This window comes from Dermacentor silvarum, chromosome 1 (assembly GCF_013339745.2).
Source record: "Dermacentor silvarum isolate Dsil-2018 chromosome 1, BIME_Dsil_1.4, whole genome shotgun sequence".
Classification (NCBI taxonomy): domain Eukaryota; kingdom Metazoa; phylum Arthropoda; class Arachnida; order Ixodida; family Ixodidae; genus Dermacentor; species Dermacentor silvarum.
In genome coordinates this window covers 129676427-129699974 of record NC_051154.1, presented here as the reverse complement: position 1 = coordinate 129699974, position 23548 = coordinate 129676427, and the positions used below count along the sequence as shown (strand labels likewise).

General features: G+C 50.5%; 1 protein-coding gene across 1 annotated transcript in view; it reads right to left on the bottom strand.

Moving 5' to 3' along the window:
- LOC125946229 (uncharacterized) overlaps positions 1 to 21188 on the bottom strand; it is a 32729-nt gene extending 11541 nt beyond the window's left edge. Inside the window, exon 1 of the mRNA XM_049668839.1 lies at positions 20888 to 21188. Within this exon, the coding sequence (XP_049524796.1) occupies positions 20888 to 21188 (301 nt within the window). The remainder of the gene's footprint in view (positions 1 to 20887) is intronic.
- Between the last annotated feature and the right edge of the window lie 2360 nt (positions 21189 to 23548).

Below are 23548 nucleotides of genomic sequence, written 5' to 3'. Positions count from 1 at the left end.
GAGCTGGGTTGTTCGAAGAGGCGGACATTAGTAGCACGAGAAATCGAAACACCTATTGAACTTATTAACAAAATTGATTAATGAGCTTCTTAGTTAATTACTTTACGACACATATTGCAATTTACGAATTGTAGCCGGTGAGGTTGCAAAACGCATCCACTTGAAATGAATTTCCAGAATGACACCGACCGCGATAAAGGACCCCGTACCAATTACTCCGCATTCTGTTACGCGAGTAAGGCGGAAACTTGAATAGAATGTTGCGCTGCAGTTTTTTTTTTTTTAATAACAATGCTTCCCGTAAATCTGAGTACCAGCCCCGGGGGCTCAGTTAGCTAAGGCGTTGCGCTGCTGAGGACGAGGTCGCGGAATCGAATCCCGGCCGCGGCGGCCGCATTTCGGTGGAGGCGAAATGCAAGAAGCCCGTGTGCTTGTGTTGTAGTGGACGTTAATGAACCACAGGTGGTCAAAATTAAGCCGGAGCCCTCCACTACGGCGTACCTTATAATCAGAACTGGTTTTGGCACGTAAAAAAACCGAAAAGAAGAAAGAAATCTGAGTACAAGGTACCGGATGGGGCAGATATATGCTTTACTTGTTTGAAGCGGCAAGCAGGAAGGTTACATATGTTTCTCCGTTTGCGTTTCGCAAGACCTACTGATGGAAAACTATATGCGGAACAATACACACGAGAGATACATGCTGCTTGAAGAACGAGAAAAATATTTGTTCTCCAAAGGGAACCGTACAATAACATAGTAGAATGAAAGCCGACACTGCGGCCGCAATGCACGCGCATCACCGAGCGGCATTAAAAAATAAAATGAAGAGAAAGAAAGGCATTTATTCTTAAGACATATATACATGTCCTATTCGATTATGAACACCATTTGAGAGGTCTTAACGCAAATACCAGCGCGCGAAGTAGTGCGAATGACCCTGCCGAGCAGTATCGCCAGCAGTTTCCAACGGCGCGACCTTGATGTGGCCCAATCCAGTTCGATCGCAGCGCCGCCACAGTATTTTTCCACGTCGGGCGCCTCACTGCAAAGCATGCGCCACCCCAGCCGCTCATCCCACTCGACCATATTCTAGTACACTCTAGCTTAACTTAACGTCATTTGTCCGGAAGCCGTGCAGGCGCGCGCTCTCGCGCACCGTTTCCAGGGTGGAGCGCGTAGAGCGCGCTCGAGCGCCTTAACTTAACGCGCCCACTGTCGTGAAGTTGCAGTCTCGTTCTTCCGGTTCTGGCATTCGTGTCTGCGGCTGGGAGACGCGGCCGTTTGCGCTTCGGTGACTTCAAGGTGCCACACTTTACATCGCGCTTAATCCGGTACACACTGCGTTTGCTAACACCTGCAGTCAGCTCACTCACCTACCGACATGAGTCTGCGATAGGCAGCTGCGGGTCACTTTATCATACTTGTGCGTAAACGTTGTGCAGGACTTTCTTGGCCTGCGTGGACAGCTTTTCGTACGACAAATCTTGCCACAGATTCACGGCGACTGGGGTCACGGAACGCTGTGGACGTGCGTCGGCAGGCGACCGCAAAGCATGGAATAGCGTGAAACGAAATTCCTTCGTCACGGCATGCAAGGTATTTCTTGATTAATTAATTAGTATCTTGCATCGAGAACAAGTTAAGGACCGTACAAAGAGCGATGGAACGAAAAATGTTAGACCTAACGTTTAGAGACAGGAAGAGAGCGGTGTGGATCAGAGAACAAACGGAGATAGCCGATATTCTATTTGACATTAAGCGGAAAAAGTGGAACTGGGCACGCCATGTAATGCGTAGTATGGATAACCGGTGGACCATTAGGGTTACAGAATGGACACCAAGAGAAGGGAAGCGCAGTCGAGGACGGCAGAAAACTAGGTGGAGTGATGAAGTTAGGAAGTTCGCAGGCGCAAGTTGGAATCAGCTAGCGCAAGACAGGGGCAATTGGAGATCGCAGCGAGAGTCCATCATCCTGCGGTGAACATAAATATAGGCTGATGATGATGATCTTGCATTAAAAAAGTGCAAGTTGCTGTAACATTTTTATTTAACCTACATAGCCTAAAGATTATTTTGGTAGTGAACTACATGCACGGGCGTAGCAAAACAGGTGCGATTCGGCTCCGTAGCCTCGGCTGCACGGCTGCAGAAAGTTGTCGCCAGGTAGTTTCGCTCTCAGCGCGCGCGACTGCACGACATGGGAACAAGCAGACGAATGGTAAGTACATTTCTCTTGGTGCGGTGCGAAGTAAAACAAAAACACGCAGACATTCGGTTTTTGTGCTTTATTTCTCTAAACCTTAATTCGTCTAGTGAAGCAACAGATTACACGAATAACAGATGTTGCCTTGAATAATTATCGAAGCGTACGCGTCACTATGAGCGACGTCACAGCACATATAAGTACGCAGGCGCACTGCTAATATACGTCATCCCCCGTCTTGGAGCGCGGCGCCAACGAGGAAAAAGGGCAAACGGCGTTTAGTTTGAAATTCTTAGCAGACACGATCGTGAGCGCGCATTGTATGCACTGCGCTTGTCAGCTCAAAATGGCCAGACCTGGTGAGGGGCCCTTTAAAAGTGGAACGCGATACCATTCAAAGATCCCTGACTGCTTCTCACGCTTCCCGGCAAATGTTTACCTGCAAACGCTGGCGGTGAACGGGATGCACGAAGGCGAGCTTTCTGGTTCTTTTTTTTTTCTTTCCCCCGCAGTGCCCCTCTTTACAGGACCACACGGATCAAGGGATCCCGCAAGACACATTTTATTTACTGATAAAGAGTCATGACTGGTTCCACCAACTCAAGGCAGTCCAGAAGGCCCACGATGTGGCGGTGAGGCTTGGCCTTCCCGTCCCGACGTGGGAGCGGCCCGCGGTCCTCCCTCCATGAAAACGAGGGGTGACTACTTCAGGACGTCAATAAAGTTTACTACCTACCTACCTATCCCCGCACGGCGGATTCTGACTAAGACAGAGGTCAAACTAAGACCTCAAACGGCAGCTGGAAAAGGGGTGTGTGTTTCCGCGTAACAGAATTATATTTTCTCGTATATTCAAATTACAATCCGACGCCATCATGTCTGTAGGTTGTGTGTAAGTCGTACTTAACGAATTTTCTGACGCATTTTACTTTGAGAAATTCAATTAGTTCAGTAACGCCTATGCGCAACGCGGAGCGCCTGCGTGGTTCGGGATGATTTTTCTCGAATGGACAACGCCGCCGACGGCAATACCGACACCGGATTTCTGCGACACGTGACCCTTAATGTCATCGCGTTAAAAGCCATAAGTGTCCATTTCCAAGCGGTTTGCGCGATGTCATTTTCTAGCACGTCATATGGTCACAGTAGGCCATGGAGGACAACCTGCTACTTCATGTACGTGGCGACCCCGGTGGTGAAGGTGAAGTGAAAAGACATAGCTTTTGATGCGAAAGCATTATATACCCCATTTCGCGAAAATCCGGCGGCGGCGTGACCAAAAAATGGTACCAAAAATGACCGACTTCGCAAACAGTAAACACATGTGAAGAAATGCTGGGATTGACATCAAGTTTATCAGTGTCTTACACAACCCGGCATCGTGTCTTCCCTATATGCAAAAGCTCACAGAACACTTTCGATGGTGTGCGGGTCACCGTTGTCATCGTCTTCTATCAGGCGCTAACTGTCTTTCAATACGAAATGGCACCGCTGCGCTCCGCGTATCCATTTCATCGTCAATCCCCCATAGTGGGTAGGAGCCACATACGTGACAAGAAACAACAACACTCTCGACGCCAAATCATGAGAATATAAAATGAGGTGTACCACCGTCATCATGTCTCCAAAGGAACGCCGAGCAAGATTACAACGTGCACGATGACATGCGGATGAATACCTATATAAGCGAAAAAAATTCACCATAGCGACTACAATGATTTCACATTCCCACACGTAAGCAGTCTGAAGTGTGTCTGCCGAATTTTTCTTTCATTTTCTGCCCATTCGATTTTTACAACTGGATTCATTTGTTTCAGCTCGGAGTTGCTTCCACCTCGGTGTTGGTGCCAGCTGCCAATCCGTCGGCGAATGATAGCGTGTCAACCAATCATAATTCTTCAAGCGCATGCTCTTTCTGGTGTAGCATCGGGGCCGACGCCACATTATGCGCAGTAAGTCTTGCCCTGTTTCATACAGTATCGGTTGGAATAAAGATTCGCAGGTGCATGCGGAGCACTCCACTACCGATAAGAACACAACATTTATTATGGAGGTGAAGCGCCCCGGTCGTAAAGTGGAAAGACGCTACTACCATAGAGTTTCTCACTATAACACCTAGAGGGTAAACTGGCGCCACCGTCTATGCGAGTTTCCTAAAGGGACACTAAAGTGAAATAAAAAGTCAAGCTAAAGTGATAGAGCAATGCTCTAGAACGTCTAAGGCGTCAATATAATCGCGAAGAGAGCTTTTGTAATCGAGAAATTGAGGTAAATGCAGGACACGATAAGAGACTCCCCAGGGACATTCCGGTATACGTACCCGATGACGAAGGCACTCCTCAAAACAAAAAATTATGTCATTAGTGCTCAACCACTCATATTAAAAAGATTGTTTCGTTGGATTATAAGACGGAAGAAAATGCTACTTGTCTCCTTCTATTAGATTCTTAGAAAAAATACCTTTTTGGCGTTACACTTGATAACGACGCGGGCGGTCAAAAGCTTTCATTTTCGCTCGACTCTGCGCCGCGGGCGCTTTCGTGTTTCAGAAGTTTCGTTATCGCGTAGTGCTGCGCTGGTGTTACTGGCTCGCTAAACTTGCACTTGAATTTGCTAGTAGCTTGAGAGTCGCGATGGCACGTCCAGACGGTGACCAGCTTCGTCGCCCGACGACGCATTGCTGGAGTACTCGCTGCTTTAGCGCTCGGACGAGCCGGTGTCGAGGCCGCCGTCGTAGTACGCAACGACGCCGGCAGCGCGAGTCCTCAGCAGCATGTCACACTCATCGGAGCTTCAATCGCTAAAATCGAGCCCAGCATCGCGAGCCAATGTGTCGTTGTCAGGGTCGTCAACTAGTTGGTCCATTGCGACGACCGTCGACGATCACCGTGTTCACAATTCGGCGCGCGCTTTACCTTTCTCTATGGTGGCTAGCCGCCATACTTCTGTTTTCGCACTGCCTCCGGCTTTGTCTTGGCTCTGCTTCTGGCCGCGCGTTTGCGCTTTCGGCAAAAAAAAAAAGAAAAAAAAAAACCGTAGCGCCGTCTGCGAGCGCCGTTTTACTCACTGGCGGCACAACGTCACTATATGGCCATGACGTCACCACTCCTCGCTCGGTGGGCGATTTGAATTGCGTTAGAGGTACGCGGACGCTTCACACGCAATTTTCTCTTCAAATAAATCTTTTATTGGCACGAAAAAACCGTTTCGAAGTTTCTGGTATGATATTTTAACAGTCTACGTTGAAATAATATTTGCCTTTAGTGTCCCTTTAAAGGGCACCGTGCCCTCATGGGAATGACGGGATCGATATGTGTCTGCGAGGCTTGTATTGGCTGGTGTTGAACGAGGCTTCATCTAAAACGTGGATATGGCTACACAAATAATGCGTTCTTAAAGTAAAATCTACATAAAAGGCTTTCATTCACCCATATTACATCTCTCAATAAAGTTTACTCACCTACAATGCAGGATCAAGCGAAGAAAAGCAAGAACAGACGACAAAGCGAGCGATAATCTTGTCGTCTGCCCTCCAACTTTAGTGGCCAGCTGGTACTTTTTACGTTTCATATAATTATGCATCCAATAGTTAAGTCCTCAAAATTAAACAAAACATGCTGTTTTAGCAGGAAATGAATCATTGTGACAGACAGAACGGTGCTAGCCAGGCGTGTCTTCAAGGCGTTCTGGCTCTCCAAGAATGATGCCAATCCGAAGTCACAATATACCGGCATTCCCATGGATACAGTGGACACCACAGCGCAGCAGCGCCAGTTTTTCCTCTAGGTAATATAGTGAGAAACTCTTTGGCTACTACTTTGTCCTTTTCTCTTTTCCCTGCCTTTGTGCAATCTTAATGCTAGCTTCGCTTAAATTGTTGCACCTTGGTGCTGATTTATAGACAAACTGAAGCACCGAAAACCGTGGCATCAGTCTATCGGAGCAGCTAGAGACACTGCTCCACTATTAATTTAAGGTGCTGTATTATTCCCCTCGTTTGCGTTGTTAATGGAGTGATCCAGGAGTCCTACCGTGGATACTGCATTGACATGCAGTCCAAGGAGTGTCCAGAGCCGGTAGATGATTTGGAGTGCTCTGGGAAAGAGCCCAGGGTTGCCGCGGCGAAGGCGAAGAAACCCCTTCATGGAGCCCCTGTGAGTGCAGATGCCGCTGCAGTTAAAATAGTTCCTGCAGCTGCGACTCCTCAAAGGGGCGGGACAAGCAAAACAAAGGTAGCAGCGCTACATGTAGGCGCTGCGCCTCAATAGTGAAGTGATGACGAGCGCCTTTCCGTTAACCTTTGGAACACTGAATGTCTGTGGCTTACGTATAGTAAGCGACGGCAGGGTCAGTTGTTACACTTGCTGCGCAGCCGAGCGTTAGATATTACTGCAATTCTGGAAACAAAAATTGAATCCGATGACGACACAGCAGCTGCTGTAGCTCCATTTTTTTCGGAGTATGAAGTATGTATCAGCCACGCGATTGGTGTCTCGGCAGGATGTATGCTATTTGTGAGGCAAACGCGGCAATGCAACGTGTTGGGACTGTGCACTGATAGGGAAGGGCACTTTATAGGGTGTTTTGGCAATGTGGAAAGTCAAGTTTGGAGGTTTCTTTGCGTATATGCGCCAAGTAGGGCACGTGACCGGGAGGACTACTTTCTCTCACTGACCCAGCATTACGCACTGACCGTGTATTGGTTGTCCTAAAGTGAATTGTGTCTGCAGTGCACAGGATCGGTCGTCTACAAGTCGATGCCATGATACCAGTGTTAACGTTTTGAATGTCATGACATGTGACTACCAGCTAATTGATGTAGGGGAACACGAAAAAGTACCATTTCGCTACATACACTTTCAAGGTACATCTCATGCAAGGCTTGATCGGATTTGTGTATCATTACCTATATCCATTATGACATAAGGAGAAAGAAATGGAGCTGGGCAGGCCATGCGTAGGGTAGACAACCAGTGGACAATTAGAGTTACAGAATGGGTGCCAAGAGAAGGGAAGCGCAGTCGAGGACGACAGAAAACTAGGTGGGGTGAAGTTAGGAAATTTGCAGGCCCAAGTTGGAATAAGCTAGCGCAAGACAGGGGTAATTGGAAATCGCAGGGAGAGGCCTTCGTCCTGCACTGGACATAAATATAGGCTGATGGTGATGATGATGACCTATACCCTCCCTATACTATACGGCTACAATGCGCCCCCTGTGTTCTTCAGTGATCATTGTTTGGTGTAGGTTTGTTTTGGCAACTGGAAATTTCAAAGTTCGCGGATGAGCTGGAATTTATGGAAAATTAATAATGTGTTACTCTCACATAAGCCTTTTCTCAAGCGCGTCCCGGAAATTCTTATTGAAGTATCAAGTCGCAGTTCTTTATCTCTCTTTGCGCAGTGGGAGATATTCAAGCAAGAAGTTAAAATGATAGCCATTGAAGAATCTTCCATATTGTCTTTTGATAAAATAGGAAAATATAAAGAGTTGTGCAAGTTGCTAGACCAGCTACACAAATTTGAGTGCTCGCATCCTGGCAAGTACATTGAAGGCATTTACAACATGAAGGCACAAATGCAGACAATGGACACTGAGAGATACAGAGATGCATTAGTCCGAGCGCGTACTCGTCGCTATTTGGAGCAACAGCCTTGTAGTCGTTCGCTTGGTGATGAGCATCGGCATGTTCTGTCGAAGCAAGTGCTCGAGATAGAGCATGCCGGAGCGATTGTTAATGACCAGGCTAGAATAATGAAAGCGTTCACGGACCATTATGACTATTTTTCAGTGTCATAAAGTAATTAATAGTGAAGCTGTAACGGAAAAATTTGTTTCTTTGCTGCCACAGCTCAGTCAAGAAGAGTGTGATGATGTTGATAGAGACATATGTATCACAGAAGTTGAAGCAACAATTGCTTCGCTAGCTAAATGCAAAACTCCTGGGCCGGATGGCTTGAGCGCAGTGTTTTATCAGTGCCTTTGCTCTATGTTGGCTCCCTTTCTGCTTAAAGTGTATTACGAAGCTTACAGGATTGGATACCTACCTGCCACGCTCTATCAAGGGCACACAGTACTCATCCCAAAAAGCAGTGATGCAACTAAATTGCAGAAAGTTGAGGAATATCGCCCCATATCACTTTGCAACGTGGATTATAAAATATTTGCGAAGATATTACGTCGTCGCCTTCAAGACGTAATTATATCATTGGTAGGAGACCATCAAACATGTGGCATAAGAGGAAGATCAATCCAGACAAATATCCACGTTGCGCGGTCTTTGTTAGAGTGTGCAGCAGGAAGTCAGGTCGCAATATTTCAGGTTGATTTGGCAAAAGCATTTGGTAAAGTTAATCACTACTTCTTGTTTCGTGTGGTAGAGTACATAAACATTGGGTCCCTTCTTTTTAAAGGCATCGCCATCTGTTATGCTAATATCACAACAAGGCTAATAGTTAATAGTCGTCTATCCGAATCTATCTACCTCAGTGCATTGGTAAGGCAAGGTTGTCCCTTGTCCCCTCTATTATTTGCTTTGTACTTGGAACCGCTTTGCGCACAAATTCTGAAGGATCATTGATTACACGTGTTCAAATTGTTATCCAATGAGGTCCGAGTACTTGCCTATGCAGATGACATAGCCTTCTTCTGAGCTGACAAGAATAGTGTAGAGACTGCCCTTGCCATATCTCAACAGTTTTGCTCAGCTTCTGGTGCAGCAGTAAACTGAGAAAAGTTCAGGGTTTTGGTTCGGTCTATGGTGTACGATGCCAACCCACTTCGCAGGTATTCAATGGAGGCAAGATTTTAAGTACTTGGTGTACCCCTCTCTCAATATCGCAACAGAAATCCCCACTGGTCAGCGGAAGTAGCAGAAGTACAACGTAAGGTTAATAACTGGTAGGGGCGGCAGTTGTTCATATTTAGCCGAGCTGAAGCTTGCAATGTGTTCCTAGCAGCTCGACTTACGTATGTCCTACAGGTATGACACTGCTCGCGGCTTAGGTTGCAAGCTTTCCATTGTGTGTTTGCTACCCATGTATGGAGCTCAGGTGTTGAGGCCATGCGGCGTGATAACCTTTCTTTTCCTCTTGAGAGTGGGGTCTTGGCCTAGTTCACCTTTTATTGCGATAGCAATTATATGGACACTTCAACCGGATTTCTGCCGTCGGCGTCGCCGTCGCCGTGAGGTTCCGTATAGATAAAATCTTCGCCGCGCGCCGTATGCCCCAGAGGCAGCGTGCGGGGACGCGCGCTATCACGGAGAGCGAACGCACTCAATCTCCCACGCGCAAGCAAGGAAGCGGAAAGCCAGCGCCGGAGGGAGCAGGGGGGGGGGGGGGGGGGGGGGAATTCTCTGCTAACAACCGCGCTCGTCGCTCGTCCGCACAGTCTCTTATCTCTCCCACGCGCAAGCAAGGAAGCGGGAAGCCAGCGCCGGAAGGAGCGGGGGGGGGGCGCACTTCTACGCTGCCAACAACCGCGCTCGTCGTTCGTTCGACCGCACCGTCTCTTATCTCCACACGGCTCTGACCTTTATGCGCATTCGCCGCTCAGTTTCCGTTGCAGCGATAGACCGCACGTACCTTCGCCCGCTGCCAGCGTTTTGACAGTCGTTGGCTGCAGTCATTCAGTGTGATCTATTCATGTTTGTTTGTGCGCGCTCACTCCACGCTTGTTCATTCAGTTAGTAATAGTCGGGCCACATTTTCCAACGCACGCTACACATGCAATGCTGCCCAGATCGGCAGTGCAGCACTACAGGTGTGTCCCTTCGCACGCGCTGCCCACGGTAAGCGCTTCTCATCAACACCACCGTTTCACACGCGCCTTCTCGTGGTCATCGAGTCTCTCTTCATGTCGGTCTACTTACGCCGCAGCACACCTGCTTACTTAATCCAGCTCATGTTTACTACAATTCAAATTGCTACCAAAGCCGCTCACCTTACTTCGTATGACATTGCTGTGTTGCTATCGCATTCATCGCTTCGCCCTTAGGGCGAAACTGTGACATTTTTGTTAGGCTACTTGTCTCTCGGTTATTCTTCTTTCGTGATGTAAACAGTCCATTTCTAAGAGATATTACAACTTCGATTAATCAATTACCTTCCAGAAATACAGCTAGTGCCGTCATCTGCCAGTGATGCACCACCGGTGCCTTGGGGCTTATTGAAGGAGGTTGCTGAAGGCTTTCACTTTCTTAAGGCTCACTTTAGTATGGATTATATTTTCACTACCTCTCGCAAAGAAATTTCTGCTGCACTCATAGACACATTGTTTCCTGTTCCCCATTCTCGTGCGCCTGATTTGGTACGTTATTACCTAGATGTACTTAAGCGAATGATCATTCCTACAGGGATCAAAACTTTTTTCTTTAAGTTACATTTGGCAACCCTTCCTGCAAAACCTGGTTAGAAAAAAGGGGCTGTTTCGTGCCGTGGTCGACAAAATGCCGTTTGTGTCCACCTGCTGAAACGATTGATCATTGTTTTGTAGACTGTAGGGATGCTGTGTTCTTCTGGGACATTCTCCAAAGAACACTTAAAGAAGATTTAGATATCAGACTATACATAATTCGTTTCCTACCTTTCAAAGATGCCTGTGACCCACCATATGACATGTTCCTGGTACTTGGCCTACACAGCCTCTGGCACAGTAGAATGTGGGACAGGCACGCTGAACCACCGCGAAGCACTCGGTCGTTTTTTCCGTAATCTACTGCCTACGTTCGTAGTGTGACGCTGCACAAGAAACAGCGCCAGACTGCATGCTTTTATTGGGCGCTTGCACGCGCTCACCTGACTTTTGAATGTTTTTTCAGTCACCTTAAATTTCTGTAGCGCTTTGTTTTATTGCGATAGCAATTATATGGACACTTCTACCGGATTTCTGCCGTCGCCGTCGTCGTCGCCGTCGCCGTGAGGTTCCCTATAGATAAAATCTTCGCCGCGCGCCGTATGCCCGAGCGGAAGCGTGCGGGGACGCGCGACGGAGAGCGAACGCACTCAATCACCCACGCGCAAGCAAGGAAGCGGGAAGCCAGCGCCGGAGGGAGCGCGGGGAGGGGGGGGGGCGCACTTCTACGCTGCCAACAACCGCGCTCGTCGCTCGTCCGCACCGTCTCTTATCTCCACACGGCTCTGACCTTTATGCGCCGTGCATTCGCCGCTCAGTTTCCGTTGAAGCGATAGACCGCACGTACCTTCGCCCGCTGCTGCGGCGTATATATTCGCTTGCTGCCAGCGTTTTGACAGTCGTTGTCTGCAGTCATCCAGTGTGATCTATTCATGTTTGTTTGTGCGCGCTCACACCACGCTTGTTCAATCATTTAGTAATAGTCGGGCCACATTTTCCAACGCACGCTACACATGCAATGCTGCCCGGGTCGGCAGTGCAGCGCTACAGATGTGTCCCTTCGCACGCGCTGCCCACGGGAAGCGCTTCTCATCAACACCACCGTTTCACACGCGCCTCCTCGTGGTCATCGAGTCTCTCTTCATGTCGGTCTACTTACGCCGCAGCACACCTGCTTACTTAATCAGCTCATGTTTACTACAATTCATATTGCTACCAAAGCCGCTCACCTTACTTCGTATGACATTGCTGTGTTGCTATCGCATTCACTGCTTCGCCCTTAGGGCGAAACTGTGACATTTTTAAATGCGAAGCATTTCTTGGCGAACATTTGCTACTTTGACAGTATCTATCTATCTATCTATCTATCTATCTATCTATCTATCTATCTATCTATCTATCTAGCCGCCTACTACTTCGTGCTCTCATGGTCCTTTCGTTAACATGATATGTACCAAATTTGGCATACTATGACAAGAGCATATGACGAACATAAATGATATGTCATAACATGAATATCATGACATGCGTGTCATGTAGGTCATGAAACAGCCGCCTACGTCATGGTACTCTCATGGTCCTTTCGTTAACTTGGTAGGTATCAAAATTGGCATAGTATGACAGGAGTGTCGACAAACATAAGTGATAGGTCATGACATGCGTGTCATGTAGGTCATGACAATGACTCCGCGAAAGATATTAACACTCAAAAACCACTGAAATGGGTTCGGACGTGGGTACTAAGTGAAGGAAACACTACAGGATGCTGGTAGAAGTCATAGTCATGAGCATGACTCAGCATAAATGACAATGACTCAGCGAAAAAATATTAACACTCAAAAGCCACTGAAATGGGTTCTGATGCGAATACTAAGTGAAGGAAACACTAAAGGATGTCGGTAGAAGTCATGGTCATGACCATGACACAGGAAAATGACAATGACTCAGCGAAAAAAGAATAACACTCAAAAGCCACTGAAATGGATTCTGACGTAATACTAAGTGAAGGAAACACTAAAGGATGATGGTAGAAGTCATAGTCATGACCATGACTCAGGAAAATGACAATGACTCAGCGAAAAAAGAATACCACTTAGAAACCACTGGAATGGGTTGATGATGGATGAAGTCACTAAAGGATGATGGTAGAAGTCATAATCATGGGGATGATGGTAGAAGTCATAATCATGGGCATGACTCAGCAAAAATGAGAATGACTCACCGAAAAAAGCTTAACACTCGAAAACCAATGGAATGGGTTCGGATGTGGTACTAAGTGAAGGAAAAGGCTAACGATTGATGGTCGAAGTCATAGTCATGAGCATGACTAAGGATTTCGCCTTAAGGTCTCTTAGGTGTAGCTAAAGGGACTCCTGAGGACTCATGACATGAATGTCACGAGATGCGTGTCATGTAGGTTATGAAAGAGCCGCCTGCGTCTTGGTGCTCTCATGGTCGTTTCGTTAACATGGTAGGCTCCCCTCCCCGCACACTGCTTCGCATAACATCGATTCCCACAGGGCGTGGGATCTGCCGGCTTATTCTTGTTTTGCTGACGATTCTGATCCCATGTAATAAAGAAAAAAAGAAGAGTCCGACTGCGAATGCGTAGGTACACAGTTACATTTTTCCTCTTTTTTTTTTTTTAGTGCGAAGCATTTTTTGCGAACTTCAAGCGTTTTGAGCACGACCTACTGGAACTACAGACCTGCACAGATGTCCGGCTTCTATGGGAGCAGCTTGCGCCCACTTTCGTTCAACCGGTGGCCATAGGTGGCGCTTTTATAACCTGTTCGTCTGCTACTCAGCGGGTGGCTGGGCGGCGTTCGAATACATTTTCCTTCCTCCATGTTCGAATGTATGCGCCTGCTCTTCTGTAGCGGGCTGCTAGCATATGTGACAATTTCTTACGAAGACAACAGCTAGTGTGTAAAAGTTGTTTAAGTGTACTCATTGTATTGGCATGTAATAATGCGTAAAATAGCACACGAATTCTTTCTAGGTTTGATATTATGCGGAAATTTCGCGCCGCTCACACAAGAAAAAAAAAACTCACTGATGGAGTGATTGTTTACGTGTTTGTTCGGCCCGTCAAATATGCATCGCAAATCTTTTATGAAACTGTGAAAACTGATGCTAGAGTCCTTGCTTTGTTATGATTTACATTATGGCACACAGCAATATACCACAATGTGATCGTTTACGTTATCCCGTCTGTAATTAACTCAAGCAAGCTGCATGTAGCTAAAGCTGAAGTTACATGCCTTCTGCAGCGTCTGCAAATTCACGCAGTTTGTGTGTGGTCTGCGTATACATGTCGTCTGCGTGATTCTTTTAAATGTCCTTGTTCATATCAATATATCAAGTTCTTTATATTGTAGTTCTTTATTACTCCATTGTACTATATTTTATCCTATGAATCTTCTGGTAATCAGATTTTTTTTCCTCTACTGCGAAGGCAACGGGAGGAAATGTTATCGTCTGCCGGCTGTACTCGTTGTTTTCCTTTCTTGCGCCGCTCTTCCTACTGTACCTCGTGATTGAAATGAGAAGCAATCATTCGCACATTTTGTTTTCTTTTTTATTTTCGTGAATTTATGCATTTACAAACAATGTAAACGATCTGGGGCTGCCGAAATAGCGGCACGAGCGCTGGAACAGATCGCAGAAGCAGACGACAGCGAACAGGTTATAACTAGCGCCACTCTGCTCATACGTTCTATCCCTAGCGGGAAAAGGGGTGAACTAGACCAGGCGTGCTGGAGCAGGGAGATCTGTGCAGGTCTGTAGTTCAGTAGGTCGTGGTTTTGAGTGTGTATATCTGACTATCTAGCCTCCTACGCTGTGGTGCTGGCGGTATTTGAGCCACTGCGTGTAGGCTCGTGTTCGCGATGCCGTCGCGGTCGCTGCATCGTCGTCATTCGAGCCTCGTCATCCGACTCTTGCTTCAGGTTCTCGCCTACTACCTGCGCTCGAACCAGTTGGCGCGCGTAAGATTCGGGTACGGTCCCTAGATAAAAAGAATTCGCCGACGATTACGATACTCCCTAATGCGAAATTTGAACGCAGCTGTATACGAGTTTTTATTTCGCGATATATTGGCTGGTGCGGACAATCTGTCTCGTGCGGCACGTTGCAAGCAGAGCGAAGTGTGGCGCGCGACTGCCTCGCTAATCGGGAGATCGTGAGAGCCAGCGCGTGGGCGTTATTCAAAGCATGCAGCCGCCGCCAACAGACCTCCACTCATGCAGCGCTTTCTTTCCATTCATGGTATCGGTGGCGTCATCGGTGAATAGACGACGCGCGCTGCTCTGCCATCATCTCGTAGCCATCATCTTACGCGGCATTACGCTTTTCTTCTCACGCTTTCGCCATACCCTCCTCCTCCGTGTCATGGTTCTGCTGCAGCCTCTTCCTCCGCTTTCCTCCTCGCGCTCTCTTCGCTATCGCCATCTTTCATCCGCGCTCGCTCTTTCATCCTTCGCTGTGCTCGTTCGCTCGGTTACGAGGTACGCCGAGGGACGACGCCGACGCAAGAATGGGCGCCGAGCTGCGCTCTAAAAGTTTATCTAGGGACCTTAGATTTGGGCATCTCGGCTGCGGAACAACGGGTGGTGGTTCAACAGCGATTCAAAAGCAAGTTTCCCACGGGCGTTGTTCTCCGAATGCCAGACAGCAACGCGCCGCCTTCTCGTTCCTCCCCAAGCTCGAACCGGACTTTCACGGCCCTTCTCGCATTTACCAAGCCGTTGAATTAGGCATCGAGGCCTGCTATTTTGTGCTGCAAATTGAGTCGGATCCGAGCCCGACAATGCAGCGCCGAACTCCAGCATGGCAGCGACATTACAGCGACTCGGATCGACGACATTGGCTTTTGACGCTAACAAAGAAGCTCTTAGAGAGCCGCAGCTTTGTCAATAAGTGCGTCAAGCAGTTCAAGAATGACGTATACTACTATGGTACTACTGGGCGCAAAGGAAGAGGAACGTATTCGACTAATGATCGAGCAGCTCGGCAAGCTCTCTTTCACCCTCAGCATGTCCGAGGTCCACAATGAGCTCGAACTCACCGAAAGAGTCCAAGAGGTGGTCGAGGCAAACCATTGTAGGGTTGAAGCCATATCCAGGTATCTGAAAAATGCTTTGCAAAACTTCGATTTCCATATTATGTGGGATCTGCATAATTTTTTTTTTCATTTTATTTCTTTGGAAACATCTAGGAAAACACTTCGGGATTACTTTAGCGGACGTCCAAAATATTTGGGTACTGTTAGAAAAAAAGACATCGCTGTAAAAATAAAACGTACTGTGCATTTTGGCAAAACACGCATGAAGGGAAAGGGTACGTGCAATTGCAAAAAAAAAAAAAATCACCATTTCAAATGGGTGTATTAGTTCACCGAAACACCCTCTTCTGCGGGTGTAAGGGAGAGAGTAGTGTGTAGATTTGTCGCTACATCGCCACACACATTCGCAAGTGCAGAAATCCACTCGATGATCCCCTTTGGGACGGGGCGCAGACAAATGGCCACCTAGCCCGTTTGATTTATTCACATTTTACATTTATCGCCATATCTAGCCTTTTGCCTATCTGATCCCGATATTAACTTTCGCATTTAAAACCTCGATTATTATATTGTACCAATACCTACGCTTGCAGTGACTACTGTTATATCAATCTCTTCCCTGCTTTTTTCTCAGAAATACTCTAATCCTCTCTTACTTATATCGACCGCTGACCAGTATCATCCTTCTATCTTCTTCCCAACGCTTATGGAAAGTGGACACTCGCTATGGGTATCTTGGCTTTCCATTACGATGTGCCAAGTCGTTTCCCGGCTTTTTCTGTAGCACGCACATGTCTCGCCCTGTGGCGCATATTTGCTCCGGTATGTTTCTGTCCTCAGGCAGCCAGCTCGGGCCTCAAATAGCAAGGTACTCCTCAGGCGCCTTTGCGTTATCATACAGATTTCCCCTCCAGATCATTCTTACCGTTTCTGTAAATCTCCATGGCTTTTTTTTTTTTCGCATCCAGTTATTCGAGCCCTTGCCTAACAGTGCCACTCGGGAAAGGCGGGCGCGCGCGCCGAATGGGACGGCCAGAGCAAAACCTGCTAGCGCACGCAATCTCGGAGGCTATGGGGCAAAAAAAAAAAGTTTCACATTTGCCCACTATGACTGAGTGGCGCTGGCTAACACTCCCAGGGGATAGATCTAGTACATATAAATACCCAAGTTAGTGGACGGATTGATAGCTATCCACAATTGGTAGCGCACCGCACCCGTAATGCGAAGGTTGTGGGTTCGTTCCCTACAGGCGTTGAGTTGTATTTTCGGCCACTTTCATTTCCTCTTTTTTTCATTATTTTCTACTTTCAATTTCAACCACAGCTAATCACCCCTATGCTTTCCGTGGCTTCATTGCCCCCTGAACACCCGCCGCGGTTGCTTAGTGGCTATGGTGTTGGGCTGCTAAGCACGAGGTCGCGGGATCGAATCCCGGCCCCGGCGGCCGCATTTCGATGGAGAGAAATGCGAAAACATCCTTGTACTTATATTTAGTTCCACGTTGAAGAACCCCAGGTGGTTCAAATTATTCCGAAGTCCCCCCCACTACGGCGTGCCTCATAATCAGATCGTGGTTTTGGTACGTAAAACCCCATAATTTAATCTCTTTTTCTTTCTTTTGCCTCCTGGGTAATGATGAATCAATGAATCACGCCATATATATGGGCGCGATTGTGCGTGCGTGCGTGCGTGCGTGCGTGCGTGCGTGCGTGCGTGCGTGCGTGCGTGCGTGCGTGCGTGCGTGCGTGCGTGCGTGTGTAGAGAGAGAGAGAGAGCGAGAGAGACAAGGATCAGAGGGCTAGCGGCGTGCCCTCCCGCTCGAGTAATCGGTATGCCACTTGCATCGGCGTTTTAAAACGTAGGAGCGCATGACCGTGGACCGAGCTCGGCGTAGGATAGGAATAAACTTTATTTGTTCAGCGGTTAAGGCTGTTGGTGCCCGGGGCTAGGTTGCCAGGGGTCCATCGCCGGAGAAAAATCTTTCGAGATCCTCGGCAATGGCCCTGGCCCGCTGGACGGCCCACTCCTGGTCCTCGGGTGCCTCGCTGAGGAGGGCGGCTTGCCATCTCTCAGCGAGGCGCCCCGCTTCAGAGGGTCCTGCTGTTATCTTCCCCCTTCCTCTTGGTCCTTCTTCAGGGCGTTCACATTCCCAAAGTATATGGGCCATATCAGCCCGTTCGTGCTCGCACCACGGGCAGCCGGGCGACGGGTGCAGCGCGGGCCACAGGCGGTGCAGGTGATAGGGGTTGGTGAAAGTGCCCGTCTGCAACCGCCTCAGGTCGACTGTCTGGGACCTGTCCAGCCGCCCGTGGGGTTGTGGATATGTCATAAGTTCTTTCCTGTAGTGTGCAAGAACCTCTCGGTACGAGGCCGGGAACTCCTCGATATCACAGTCAGCGTCCCCGTGGCCCCCAGCTCCGTCCGCCGCGATTTGGGTTGTGTTGGTAATTCCTCCGCTGGGGTCCCGCACAACAACGGCGGCTGCCCTCTGGGTGATCGCGTCGCGGCGCGTAAGTTGCCTCGCGACGAGATGGGCACGCTCGTTGTGGTTGGGCGGGATGCCGGTGTGTTTTTGGCCGTTAGTATTGTTGTTGTTGCGGCTGTTGTCTTCTTTAGTACCAAGCTCCCCGACGTGCGCGGCGAACCATTTGAGGGACTTGTTCGTAATCCTGCCGGACACGAAGTCTCCGGCTCTGGCGTTGAGCATGCGCGCCACCTCCGCGGACACCCAACCTTTGGTGTAGTTCCGGATCGCTGATTTGGAGTCGCTTATGATCAGGCTATCTTCCGTACCTCCGTGGAGTACCTCGAGGGCTATGGCCATCTCCTCCGCTGCTTCGGCCGACGGCAGCCTAGCTGATGCCGTGACTCGGATCCTTCCCTTCGTATCTACGACCGCCATGGAGAAGGCGGGCTCCGCCGCCGTCGGCCAGCCGTGTCGTTGATGTTGCTGCTGTTGCTGCTGCCGTTTTTGTCGTAGTAGTAGTAGTGATGGTGGTGTTGGCATCCCCGGTTCGTCTCGCACATTTCGTTGCAGTGGCGATGGTGGTCGTCGTCCCTCGTCGCCATCAACGTTACCGGCTGGCCGCGGGTACCTGGCTGCATCGACGAAGAGGATCCCTTCTCGTCTTCCGCGCTCCTCGAGGACTGCTACCGCCCTTCGTTTACGTCTTTGCACGTCATGCACCGCGTGCATGTTCTTCGGCATGTTTTCCGTCTGTATGGCGTCCCTGACTTCCGGTAGCAGTGTTTCCTTCAGTCTCCGCGCCTCATGATATCGAATCCCGAGCAGGTCGAGGATTCGTTTTCCCGTTTTGGTGCCCGACAGCCTCTCCAGCTGCGCTATTCTCTGCGCCTCGGCGACCTCCTCGAGCGTGTTGTGTACGCCCAGCTCGAGGAGCCTGTGAGTTGGCGTGTACTAGGGTACCCCCAGGGCGGTCTTGAACGCCCTGCGGATCGCCACGTTCAGCTTGTCGGTTTCGCTCCTGTTCCAGTCGGCATACGCGGCGACGTACGATATATGGCTCAGCGCGTACGCCTGTATCAGCCTCGTCACGTTGTGTTCCTTCATTCATTTCCTCTTGTTCGCGACCCGCCGCACGAGGTGCGTGGCGGCGGCTACTTTCTTCTGCAGTCGGGAAACCAGCTCGCGGTTGGCACCGTTCTCTTCCAGCCACAGGCCGAGCACTCGCAACTTGGACACCGTCGGTATTCGGGTCCCCTCCCTCGTCGTGACGTGGAGGGGTCCTTTCTTGCGCGGTCTGTGGAGTAGGATCTCTGACTTGTCGGGTGAGCAGACGAGTCCCGTGTCTTCAAGGTGCCACTCCACCTCCCGGACGGCCCGGTGCAGTCGGTCTTGCATTTCTCCAACGCTCGTGCTCTCCGTGGTCCACACTGTCACGTCATCTGCGTAGATCGTATGATTGATGCCCTCTATCGCGTCGAGACGCTCCGGCAGGCCGATCATGACTAGGTTGAAAAGCATGGGGGAGAGTACGGAGCCCTGCGGCGTTCCCGCACCGCCCATTCGGAGTTCGTGGCGTGGCCCCGTCGATCTTGACCGTCGCCTCGCGTTCATTCAGGAAGCTGCAGACATATCGGTGAAACCTCGCCCCGAGATCGAGTCGGCTGATCTTGTCCAATATGGCCATGTGCTTCACAGTGTCGAAGGCGCTCTTGAGGTCTAGCCCGAGCAAGGCGCGCACGTGAGTGCTGGGAGCGTTCACTACCTGTTCTTTGATTTGCAGCATGGCGTCCTGCGTGGAAAGTCCCTTCCGGAAACCGATTATGTGGGTGCCGAAGGCGTCCTGCTTCTCGAGGAGCGTCGTCACCCTGTTGAAGCAGGCATGCTCCATCACTTTCCCCACGCAGGACGTGAGGGAGATCGGCCTCATGTTTCGGACCTCTAGCGGTTTGCCCGGCTTCGGTACTAGTATAACGTCCGCGGACTTCCACTCTTGCGGAATACGGCCCTCCTTCCAGCACGAGTTGATGTGCTCGCAGAGCTTCTCGATGGCGTCGTCGTTCAGGTTCCTCAGGATTTTGTTGGTGATCCTGTCAGGACCGGGCACCGATTTGGTCTTCAATAGCTGGAGGACCGCTCTAATTTCCTGCACGGTGAAGTCAGCGTCAAGCTCCTCGTTGGGAGCCCCGCGGTACTCGGGGTGACTCTTCCATTCCGGTCGAGCGAGGTGCGTCTTCACGATCTCCTCCACGAAGGCTTCCGGGTCGTCCTTCTACTTGTGTCGCAGCTTGGCCATCTCTGTACGGGTCGCCGTTCTGGTGCTTCCCGGGTCGAGCAGGTGGCTGAGAATCTTCCAGGTGCGTCCCGCGCTCATGTTGCCGTTCATCGTGTCACACAACTCCTGACATTCTTGCTCGCACAGGCGGCCGCAATGCGTCTCGATCTCCCGGTTGATTTCGGCGATCTTCTTGCGTATCTTCCTGTTGAGTTTTTGCTTACTCGCTCTCCGTTGCATGGATTTCTTGGCCGCAACGAGATGTGCCAGCCGGCTGTCCACTCTGGACGGTTGGGGAGCGTCGTCGTCCCCAGCTCCGCGGGATCTGTCTCCTACTTCTTTGGGGGATTCTTGTCGCCAGTCCGTACATTCAATCTCATCGGTGGCTTTCGCTACGTCCGCGAGTAGTTCTCTGCACCATTCGCTGATGTCTTCAATCGGGCCCTCCTTCTTGTCTCGTTCTCTATTTTTCCAGAATCTATCCCAGTCCACGATTCTTGCCTTTCGGCAGACGTCCTCCTCACTTTCATTCTCTCCCACGGTCACACACAGGATTCTGTGGTCACTCCCCAGGTCCTCGAAAGAGTTCGACCAAGTGACCGCGTCCGCGCCCGACCAGACGGAGAGGTCGGGGGATGTGTCGCGGCACACTCCCTGTCCGATCCTGGTGTGCGAAGCCGGTTCGTTGAGTACGGTCAGGCCGAGCTCGTCCATCAGTCCGGCTAGCCTCTTCCCTTTCGGCGAGTCAGCTCCGTATCCCCATTGCGTGTGCGGCGCGTTGAAGTCTCCACATATCAGCAAGGGATTGGAGGCGGCCTGGGACATCGCTTCGCGAAAGAGGGCGTCGAAAGTGTGAGTGCGGTTTCTTTGCGAGGGGGAGCTATATACGTTGAACACGAAGAGGCCGGTCTTCTTTCTTCCACTACTCGGAACGACTCGATCAGGACGTGGTCTATGTCCGACTCTTCATGGAGCACGAGTTCGTGTTCAATGAAGGCCGTCCCACCCTTAACCAGGGTGCACACCCTGACGTCCCTCCCAATGCATTCGTAGGGGGTACAACACGTAACATAGCCCGGAAGCTGGGGCCGGTCGAAAGGTTCTTGCAAGGCAATCACGACAGGAAGTTTGTTATTTGAAAGCGTTTTCATGTATTGCACCATTGTCAATTGCTTTTTTGTTTTTGAAGCCCCTGCAGTTCCACTGCCAGACTATGCGTCTGTTGTCGGACTTGCGGGACACAGCCATGATTGTTATGCAGAGGTGTTGGGGGGACACAACTGTCCGTGCATCCCTCCTTCCCCGGTGCGGGTGGTGTTGGCGTTGTTGCCGCTGGTGAGGATGGCCGGTACATTTACCGCTTGTGGTGACGGTACCCCGGCCCTTCCGGGCAGGTGGTGGTGATGTGGCTGTTGCTGCAGCTGCATCGTCCCGCGTTCCAGATCTTCGATTCGTTTATTCATGGCCGCGAGTTGGGTGTTGACCGCTGCGTACTGCGCGTTCCGTCCCGCGTCGGATTCATTCAGCCTTGTCAGGAGCATGTCAAACATTCGCTCCGTCTTGTCCGTCAGTTTGTTCACCATCTCTTCGATCGCGTCTATCTTTCTGGCTCCTGACCTGGGTCTCTTCGGTGCTTGTGCATGGTCCACAGCGTCTTCCGTAGGTGGCGCGTCGCTCGTGCCCTTGCGCTTGGAGCCCGCCGTCGCCGGTGCTTCTTCGCCGCAACAGGTGTCCATCTCCCCGACTTCGCCTTCTGTCGCGGTCACATCGCCTCGCTCGGCGGCCTCGCGGGAGGTGGATGAGGAGATCCTCTCATGAGAGGATCCTCTCATGTTCTTCAATATTTCGTTCAGCGTCTGCTGTAGCTCGTCGATTTTCCTCGCTGATTGTTCGTTCTGCTTTCTGGCCCTGCCCAGCTCTTCTCGAAGTTCCTTGTTCTCTCGTTCCATTTTCTCCATCCTCGCCGCCAGGAGGTGGTCGGGGGCTCCTCTCGTACTGCCAGTAGCGGGGGTGCTCTCTACACAGTATCCATTTCTCCCCGCGAATATGTCGGACCAGGTCACTTTGCGCGGACCTGTCTGTGTCTCGCCGTGTGTGGGCCGCACGCCGTCTGGCAGGGGGCGGTTTCGGTTCCGGTTGCCGCTTCCACTCCGACTCCGGCTTCGACTTCTGCTCTTACGTCTGTTATGACTTCGGCTCCGTCTTCTTATCGGCGAGAGGGATCTGGATCTCGAGCGACTTTGGCCTTTTCCCTCCGCCATACTGTATCCCGATGGTGATAGGCTCCGCTGAGGGGTCGTCTTTCCATCTTCCAATGTGCGTTCCATTTCTGCTCTGCTTCTCGCTCGCCACCTTCTCTGCTTCACTATGTGCGGCAACTTGTATTTTGCCTTGCACATTCGGTCGGCCGTGGGGTGCGCCTCGCCGCAGATCCGGCACTTGGGCGTTGTTACGTTCGGCGACCTGCGGGGCAGCGTGCTTGAAGGATATTCTGATCGCCTGTGACGAATCGCTCCGGGAGGCTGAGAAACGTCCCGCCGGGAAAGATCAGCGGCGACACCAGGCCGATATACCTCTCCAGGAATACGTGTCGTCCGGGCGCCGACCACGACAATAGGAAGAGGAGATCTCTTGGAAAACGTCTGCTGCGACGCTTTCTCACGGCCGCTCCACAGACCAGCTGGCCGCCAAGGCAGTTCTCCAAACCCGTTCGATGGCTGGCCCATTCCGAGAACAACCGACGCGTCAAGTTTGGCGCGAGGCCACCTGTCCTACGAGCGTCTCCTCCTTTCTGTGGGGCAGTGCGCAGTGTGTGCCCGAGGGCATTTTCTCCAAATGTGTTCGGGAAATCAAGGCGACGGGGGAGTATGCGCACCCTCTCCCTCAAGGCGGAACCTACGTCGCTCCGATTGGAGGATGGTGGGACCACAGTTTGGCGAGGGAGCATTTAAGCAGACTTTTGGCGGTTCTCGAGAGTGCTCCGACCCAGTCAAGCTAGACTGATGAGACGTACCGTCTCGTTCTCGTACTCGTGATGTAAATAGTGTACATAAACCCATTACTCTTCGTTCTTGTTGAGAATGTGTTCCTCCTGTCAACAACGTCTTCAGCGTGGATGAGGCGGACGACGGCATGGGCCAGCTACCACTTTGGATATGCCCGACCCCAACTCTTACAGCGTGCAC